Below are 9,154 nucleotides of genomic sequence, written 5' to 3' on the forward strand. Positions count from 1 at the left end.
CTGCAGGTGTTTCCTATGATATTTGGGGTGGATGTGGAGGAGTCTTCACCCATCAATAGCTGCCACTGGGTATATGAAGCTGAAGGTCCCGGGGGTTGGAGTGACAGTAGAGAGGGGAGTCTGGAAACCTAGGTTCTGCTTAAGTTACTGCTCTCTTAGACTTACAGCTAGGATGGAGGTACTAGATACCAAGGGTGTGTTTAGCATGAATACTATGACACTGGTTTTCAAAGTGCTTATACCTGTTGACCCTCCCACCAGCAGCACTCCATATCCTTGCCCCCACCTGCCACACAACTCTAGGCTGCTCTATTGGTATATGTCACATCTGAGGTCCACTTACTCCCTGGGGATACTTCTGTTTCTCTCCCTCCCAGATGTCAACAGCTGGTTGCTCACCTTTGGATTCCAGCTTCACAATGTGATTCCAGGTTATCCCAAGCCAGACATGGATGCCATGGAACCATCCTATGAGCTCGTCCACACACAGATGAAAACTCAGGAGTGGGACAACAGCAAGGTAATTCATGCCCACGGCTGCCCACCCCTGGGGCCATTCAGACATTCCAGGAGCGCGTCCTACCAGATTTTCAGGAAGCTTTGGGCTATTGATAGAAACAGAGGTGGTGCGTCCACAGTGCCTGCCAGAAACTGTTCAGCAAACACTTAGTAACCCTACTACTGGTGGGCCACGGTGGGCCCTGCTGTCACAGCACAGCCCCTCACTGTATGAAGGCGTTTTGTATGTTACACTAAGTTTGGAGTTCCACAAAAACAATGAGCCTCTGTCACTCCCCAGAACAAACATGCAAGGAGGGAGAGGGTGTGTTCTAAAACACATGTGACATTTTCTGAGCACTGCGCTGCACCTGGCCTTGCATGAGGTACTCTATATAAGTTAATTCACAGTTATCTCCTGATCTCATTGTCCTCCTACAGATTTTTTGCCTGAGGCTGTTCTATGCCGCCCAGCAAAGAAGGGGTGGGGCTGAGGTTCCAACCCAGGTCTGTCTGTAGATACTCAAAATGTTACTTTCTCATGTCTTCCTTTATGACTCAATTTCAAAGACTCGTAGAGTTATATAGTTGTACAGGTCCTTCAAAACAGTTTTACCCCACCCCCTCCCTTCAGGCATCCATTGCTCATCCCCATCCCTGTTCATGGTGTCTGTACTAGGCGCTGACTCTTCCAGGCCGCATGCTGCAGCCAGTGAGAGCAGGAGTGCATCAGACAGAGAGCAGGCCTGCAAGGGGGGAGCCCAGGCCTCACTGAGGAGGAAAGCAGGGTTGCCAGATGGTGTACTGCTCCTGGGCGGAAACTTGCACATCCATGTTTCTTATTCCCTCTTGACTCTGTTAGGTCTCAGGTCACTGTCTCCTCCCCTAGCCTCTGCCCCTCTCTGTTCTGGTGGCCCCCACAGCTTCCTCTTTCCCAGCACTCACCACGCTGAATTTCACTTCCTGTTTTCTTTCCTATATCTCTACTTGACTGTGAGCCCCCCAAGGGCCAGTACTGGGTCTTATTTGATACCCAGCAAAGCACCTAGCCCATACAGTAGGTGCATGGAACTTCCGTTGAATGAGCAAATGGTTGAAAAAAATAAACAACCCCATGAATTGGGCATCTTCGCCCTCCTCCACACCCATTTTACAGCCAGGAGACCAGGGTTCAGAGAGAACTTGCCCAAGGTCACTCAGCTGGAAAGTGGCAAATGGTAATGAGAGCCCAAATCTGTCTGGCCACCAAGCCATCTGCTCTCTGCTGCCCCCTGCTGCCCTAGGCCTGGCCCCTGCTGCCCTAACCCTGCCCCTGTCCCTCTCCAATCCCCACTATGCCTCCGGGCTGCCCAGATGCCCACAGTGCAGCCTGTTCCCAGGGCTGACTCCCACAGCTGGGCTCTTCCGCCACCACCAGGCAGCCTCCTCCACTGCACAGAGTCCCAGTTCGGCAGCCTGTTTGCCAGCCTCGCCTGTCAATGAATTATTGATTTCCGCCCTTGGCAGGCATCGGAGATCTTTGTTGTTGAGCACTCCAGCTTTCGTGAAACTCTAGGAAATAATTGTTCACAGACAGGGTTCTATTAATTATAAAGAGGACTTAATTTCAGTGAGAAGCCGATGGGCCTATTTCTAAAGCCATTTCCCTGAGTTGCTGATAAGGCCCCGGAGCCTGCTGCTCTGCTGAGCTCCCCGCACCACGGAGGGAGGTGGCGGGGGGTTGGGGGGGCGAGGAGGTAGGTAGTATGCCAAGATAGGGCCTAAAGTATCCCCCAAAGCAGCCAAGAGCAGGAACACCTGAGGATCTCCCAGGAAGCACTGTGGGGTGGAGGCCCTCCTTGAAAATCATTTATAAACCCAGCAGAGAGCAATAAAGCAGAGTAAGAGGGTTTATATAAATCACTGCTTGGCATCTTACTAAGCTTTCTTGCCAAAAAATGCATTTCTTGCCATTCCTCCATCTAACATCACCCCCTCATCCTTACAGTCCCAGCTCAAACATAAGCTTGTCCTTGAACCCCACCTTCACCACCTCACTCCTCCACCTTCAGGCTGAGACAGTCTGATCCTTGTTTGCTCCTCACTTAAGCCCTTCCTTGAAACTGAGCCTCTACAGTCAGACAGACCTGGGTTTGAATGTTAAATGGAATACTTGGTGGGCCAGTCACAACCTCTTTGAGCCTTAGTTTTCTTAGATGAAAAATCAGGATACTAACAGTACCAATATACAGTATAAAGTTATTGTGGAGATGAAATGAAACAATAAATGTGAATTATTTCGCTCAAAGACCAGGAAATGTTAGCGACAGCTATTACTGCTCTGAGGCCACCAGGTATCACTTTTAACTGCAGTTGTTTGTTGGCATATCTGTCTTTCCCATTAAATGATGAGTTTTTCAAGGGTAGGGTAGCGTCGGATTCATTGTCGTATCTCCAGTGCCCAGGAAAGGACCTGGCACAGAGAAGATACTCCCTGAACAGTTTCTGAATGGGTGAAGGGATGAAGAGAGGATGGCTGGATGTTCCAGTGATCAGGAGTAGAGCCACATGCTATATCTTAAATACAGATTTGACTTAGTTATGTAAACTGATTCTCCAGGCCTTTGGTGTTTTTTTTTTTTCCTTTGTCTCACTCTCTTTTTCTCTACCCAATCTCTCTCTCTCTCTCCTCATCAGTCTATCCTAGGGGTACAGTGTGAAGTGCAAAAGCAGCTCAAGGCCTTCGTCACCCTAGAACGTTTTGACCAGCTCTATGGCTCCACAATCACCAGCTGCCAACAGGCCCCAAAGACAAAGAAGTTTGCATCCAGTGGCTCAGTCTTTGGCAAGGGGGTCAAGTTTGCATTGAAGGATGGCCGCGTGACCACAGACATCATCAGTGTGGCCAACGAGGACGGGCGGAGGGTTGCCGCCATCTTGAACAATGCCCAGTACCTGGAGGACCTACATTTCACCATCGGCGGGGTGGACACCCACTACTTTGTGAAACCAGGGCCTTCGGAAGGTGACCTGGCCATCCTGGGCCTCAGCGGAGGGCGGCGAACCCTGGAGAATGGGGTCAACGTCACTGTGTCCCAGATCAACACGATGCTCAATGGCAGGACTAGACGCTACACAGACATTCAGCTCCAGTACGGGGCCCTGTGCTTGAACACCCGCTATGGGACGACCTTGGATGAGGAGAAAGCGCGGGTGCTGGAGCTGGCCCGGCAGAGAGCTGTGCGCCGGGCGTGGGCCCGCGAGCAGCAGCGACTGCGGGAAGGGGAGGAAGGCCTGCGGGCCTGGACAGAGGGGGAGAGGCAGCAGGTGCTGGACACAGGGCGGGTTCAAGGCTACGATGGCTTCTTCGTGATCTCCGTGGAGCAGTACCCAGAACTGTCAGACAGCGCCAACAACATCCACTTCATGAGACAGAGCGAGATGGGCCGCAGGTGACAGAGAGGACCCCGGCCCGGACTCCTTGCCAAAGACAGCTACTCTTTTGTGGCCGCACACCTGACTGTGTTGTACTTTTAAAAGAAAAATTCCTTTTTTTAACAAGTGCAGAAAAGAAACAAACAAAAAAAAAGAGATACTGGTTGCATTGTAACTCATGCAACATTCATTTTTTTAAGAAAAGAAAAACACAAATTGGCCTTCACACATTTTTTGCAAAGAACAGAAGGTATTTTTTTTTCTGTAGTGTGATCACAATGAAAACTTTATTGTCTTTTGTTCCCTTTTCCTTGAGGATTTTTCCTTGTTGTTTGGGGTACATTTCTTCTCTTTGAGACGCATCTCCTGAGGTGTGTCCTTGTCTGTCCCTCGGTACCCAGTGTGATGTGAGACACGAATGTCTGTGCTAACTTGTCTCATGTGCAACCTTTTCCTCAGTGGGATCGGGCAGGAGTGAGGGGTGCAGGTAACAGACCAGCACCAAACTTCTAAGAGGGCCTGGAAGGAGGGTCTGCCGGACCTAAGGATCCCTGGCGAAGCTCCCGCAGATGAGTGGTGGCTTTTTATTCACTGTGTTCTGTGCCTCCGGAGGACCACAGATGGCTTCATCTTTCTCCAGGGGGGTTTCATGATGTCATTCAGCACCTCTTTCAAGCTGCCCCAAACTCCTGCTCAAGCTTTATATTTTGATGCTAAACAAAAACCCCTGCCCCTTTTTGCAAATCCTGTGTAGTTGTTGGTGCCACCCCCACGCTGGGATGGAGAAAGTGTCTGCCAGGTCCTTTCCCCCAGTCTGGTGACATACGTTCTGGGACTAAGAACCTCATCCTCCAGGATGACTGTGGTTGTTCAGTCCTCCCACGATGTTCCTTATTCATCTCCTCTTCTCTCCCAAAGTCAGATGTGAGAACCAGCACTGCAAAGCAAGCCCGCAGTGTGGGCACCATGTCCAGGGAGGGGAAGGCCACCCAGGGCAAAAGATGGCAATGATGGACGGGTACCAGCATGCCTTCCTAGGTGAAGCCCTCTCCCCACGACGCGGAGCACCTTCCCGCCACTGCTCAGCTGCCACCACTGAGACACTGGAGTGTGGAGAGAGGTGCTTGGTGGCCTTTGATTCTGGAACGATGTTTAAGAAAAAGTCAGCCAAAGAGAGGAAGGCACGAGCCAAGCCTCCCTCTAACCAGCTTCCCCACATGGGCTCCTTGCAGAACGGAATGCACAGGAGAGGTGTTCGGGGAAACTCCTCCTGTGAAGTTACTCTAAAACAGCTCCCCCGCCTGGAGGAGCCCAACGGTGGTTTCAAAGAGAGAGGGAAAAGGAAGACGGGAAAGAGCTGCTTTGAAGCAGCCTGGAGATGTCACGCAACCCCGCCAGGTTTGGGGGCCGTTCTTGAGGCTGGTGCCCATGGATCCTGGAGGTTGTCCCTGTGCAGACCTACCGATGCCTAAGGTCATTGGGAGGAGGCTCCAGCCCTCTCAGGAGTGGGTGCAACCCATACCTGGAGGGCACAGCCGGGGAGAGGCAGCAGCCAGCCAGGCCAGAGGAAGTATGGAGGGGAAGGAGAGTCAGCAAGAGCTGGGAGCTTCTGGGTCCTGGTTCATCTGCCCATTGACCATCATCATCACCACTCACAGGAGGCTCTGGGAGACCAGGAGGGGAAGCCACAGGCTTCCTGTGGAGCTGGGCTTCTTAGAATACGGGACTGTTATGGGTTACATTTACATTAAGTGTGGAAAATGAATTCTGAGTCTGAGCTATTCTCCGTGGCAACCTTGTTGGACTGATAAGCTCATGGCACCTTTATGGCCTTACTCACAGAGTCTTCAGAATATTACACAAGTTAATGAAACCAAGAAGGTCTCTCACTGCATGAGAATCAGAGTGCCGTGGAGCCCGGGCTCTGCCTGGCAGAGGGCGACACCCACAGCTTCTCGGGATAGGAGGTTTCGCCTTATGTCATCCCACTGGGATCAAAGGATGTGTTTCGCTAAGTGCTCTTCCTGTTTCCAAAAAAAAAGTCATGCCGTTGCGATAGGGCGCGTGGCCTGTTGGTCCACTGGTGGCTCAAGTCAGACACAGAGCTCCTGGGGTCCATCATACATGGCGGGAGCTGGGGGTGGGCTCCATCCCGCAGGAGCCTTCTCGGAGGGGATGGAAAACAGCTTGGCCTGCAGAACACGGCTTTTTATGCCAAATGGACTTCTGCCTCTCCAAACGTACTCTTGCCAGGGGGGCCCGTGGGCAACGCTCTCCTTCAATAGGCCCAGTTGATCCGTTCCATCCTAGCTGCCAGACATCAGTCAAGACCTGCTGGGGACGTCCACTTGGAGGCCAGAGACAGCGTGAGGGCCAAAGGAGCCATCTCCCTGCATCTCCCCAACCGCTGACCTCACCCTCACCCCACCAAAGTCATAGTGTGGACTTTTAAAGATCAAAAACACAGAATCATTCCTTTCCTTTAAATGATCGGTGTTGTTTTCCTGGGCTACCTACCACCAAGGCGGCCCAGCTTCTGTGCAGGGAGAAGCTGAAGCATCCCCAGGCTGTAGGGAAAGATCTCAGATGTGGAGTAGGCAGCATCATGCACCTGGTCCACTTCAGTGCTGTTGCTATTGGAGACGTGCTTCTGGCCCTGGTCTTGTTGGCTGGTTAGGAGTTGGTTTCCTTTTGGGCTGGCAGGTGACTCTGTGCCTCCCCTCTCAGTCTGTCCTCCTGCTGAGACCAGCAATCCCACCCTCACAGCAAGAGGGAATCTGAAGGCATAAGCCAGAGGTCCCTGTGCCTATTTAGTGGCCTCCAGGCACCAAATCCCAACCTTGATGGCACCTGCCCTTTTAGTACCACTCAACCAAAATGTGTCCATCCCCTGGAGCCACCAGCCATCCTTCACGGGCCCAGGTTCATGACTCTGCAGGATGTCAGAATAAAATTTATTTTGGAAGAGTTCTCCCCTACCCTTCGCAGCTGCCTCCAGCTCCTCACCCTCAGCCCTCTGCCATTACCTGGAATAGGACTTTTGTGACACCCCAACTTTGTTTTTATTGGATAAGATTTCCACTTTACCCACGCTCCAGACACAGCTCTGGATTTGAAACAATCCCTGAGAAGCCGACCAGAGGCTGAGAATGGCCAGGAGGTATGCTTGTCAATCATCAGGATGGGGCGGGGCTGGGAGCCAAAGGTGAGGAAAACTGGGCCGTGGTTTTATAGACACATAACAAGGAGTCAGATTTGTTCTAAAAAAGAAAGGACCTTTTCAGCTCTGACTTTTAAGTGCCACCTGTATAGTTGGCAGGAGTTTCCATTATGCAGAGGCGAGGCTGTCAGTGTGAAATCTTAGAACCAGTTTCACACCTGCAGCCTGGGTTTGGGGTTGCCACGTGGTGAGGGCAGCGATGCTGAGCTTGGGACCAGGAGAAAGAAGCTTGCCAGGCCTCAGTGGGATCCCCAACTTTGGGGTTTGAGCTCCTGTTATTCAAAGTCCATTCTTTTCTTCATTCCTCACAGCAGCTACCACCCCTGCTCCCCAGGGGGAGCCCACCTCCTGAGGGATCTCAGAAAGAGCCCAGTCTCTCCTTGGGGTCCTCACTAGGACTCCATTGAATGCCCATAATTCCCCGCTAGGTTTATACACTCATCTCTATTTTATTGGAGAGGCGGGGATTCAAAGGAAGAACTCTGGAGTTCAAGGCCCTTTCATTTAACCTTCAAAAAACAGCAAACTCTAATTTTAAAGACTCATTGCTCAGGTGATCGAAACTTTATCCTCTCTACCCTTTTTTACATTCTCAAAAACCAGCCTTGTGTACTTGACCGCCCCAGACAGCGGTGAGCTCTTAGGTTTCATCATGAATGTGGAAGATCAGAGTGGGGGGAGGCCTAGGTGGGGCCAACATTGGGTTTCTTACCCCCTCTGCAATGCCAAAAGCATGATACTGGGCCACCCCTGGGTCCCCAAGAAAATGTGATTGATTCTGAGGGCAAACTGCCAACAGAGAACCAACCCCCGGGCAGCCCGGCTAGCCTGTCGGAAGCTGGGTCCCAGAGGCCAGGCGGCGCCCGGCAGCCCAGGATTCACCCAGCCCCAGAATCCCCCATTTCTGAACCTGCCTGTCCTCGAAGACTCCTGAACCCACAGCCTGGGCAGAAGGACTCTCCGAGCTGCCTCTGATGACCAACACTGGAGACTCTGGCCTTACCATGCGGAACTAGTTTTCCTGAAGTCTGGAACTCATTTTTGAGAAATTTTTTTCTCAACACATTTGTGTTTCTAACACTGTATTCCTGACTGTGTAAATACCGACAAGGCTGTACATAAATGCAGATGTAGATACCTTCTAGAAAAAAAAAAGCATAAAATACAAAACCAGAAGTGACCCCGTGTAGCCTTCGTTGACAAATAAAAGAATATTTTGTGTTTCAAGGTGTCGGGTGGCCTTTGTTTAGAGAGTAGGGGCTGCCTGTTTGCAGGGCACCACTGCCCAGCTGAGTCGGCCCTTCTAGACGCTGCTCTTCCCAGGGTCGCCTGCAGGACGCTGGTCCTCGGCCCCAAAGTCCCTCTTAATCCCTCCAGGTGACAGCTGACACGGAGAGGCACTTCCAGAGGAAACAACACCCTGGATATCATGGATGATCATGGATGTCAAAATGACGTCAGCTCTGTCCCACCGCTCCCCCAGGCCACATTCCTGTACTGTCCTTACTGGCCTCGGGGACAGACTCCAAGGGGGGGTGGCGCACGGAGGGACCCCAGACACCGCCCCGGAGAGAGAGTCTGTGTCTGCCGCTGGGCACAGAGCTGTCCACGATGCCACGGCCGTCCACACAGGGTTTCACCATTGCACTTTTACAAATAAATGAATGCATATTCATCATACAAATTATAGCCACATAACACAACTTGGGAGGGGGGAAGGAAGGAAGAAAATTCCTTTACAATTGTTTTTATTTATTTTTTCTCTGTGTTCTTAATGTATCTTTTTCTGACAGTATATATCTAAAGTAATCACAGCATACAGGTCATTTTTCACTCTGCTTTTCTCACTTAACCTCACATTTAACCTTTCAGTTCTAGAATTCCCAGATGACAGCTGGTCACTTAGGAAAGTACATGTGCTAAGCTCAGCTCCCTGGTGTGAATGGCAAACCTTATGAAAATTCAATAATTGAGGACAGGAGTAAGAGCAGAAGGCTCATTGCTCTCCCCTTAGCCTCGGCA

At 51.3% G+C, this 9,154-nt stretch overlaps 1 protein-coding gene across 9 annotated transcripts in view; it reads left to right on the top strand.

The window, feature by feature from the left end:
* Positions 1 to 8,355, top strand: part of TENM4 (teneurin transmembrane protein 4) — a 2,454,724-nt gene extending 2,446,369 nt beyond the window's left edge. For all 9 annotated transcript variants that reach the window (XM_080687404.1, XM_080687408.1, XM_080687411.1 and 6 more), the window contains 2 exons: positions 378 to 520; positions 3,175 to 8,355. In XM_080687404.1, the coding sequence (XP_080543530.1) occupies positions 378 to 520; positions 3,175 to 3,933 (902 nt within the window). In that variant the 3' untranslated portion in view covers positions 3,934 to 8,355. The remainder of the gene's footprint in view (positions 1 to 377; positions 521 to 3,174) is intronic.
* The last annotated feature ends 799 nt before the right edge of the window (positions 8,356 to 9,154 follow it).

Source organism: Plecotus auritus (assembly GCF_963455305.1).
Source record: "Plecotus auritus genome assembly, chromosome: 9".
NCBI lineage: Eukaryota > Metazoa > Chordata > Mammalia > Chiroptera > Vespertilionidae > Plecotus > Plecotus auritus.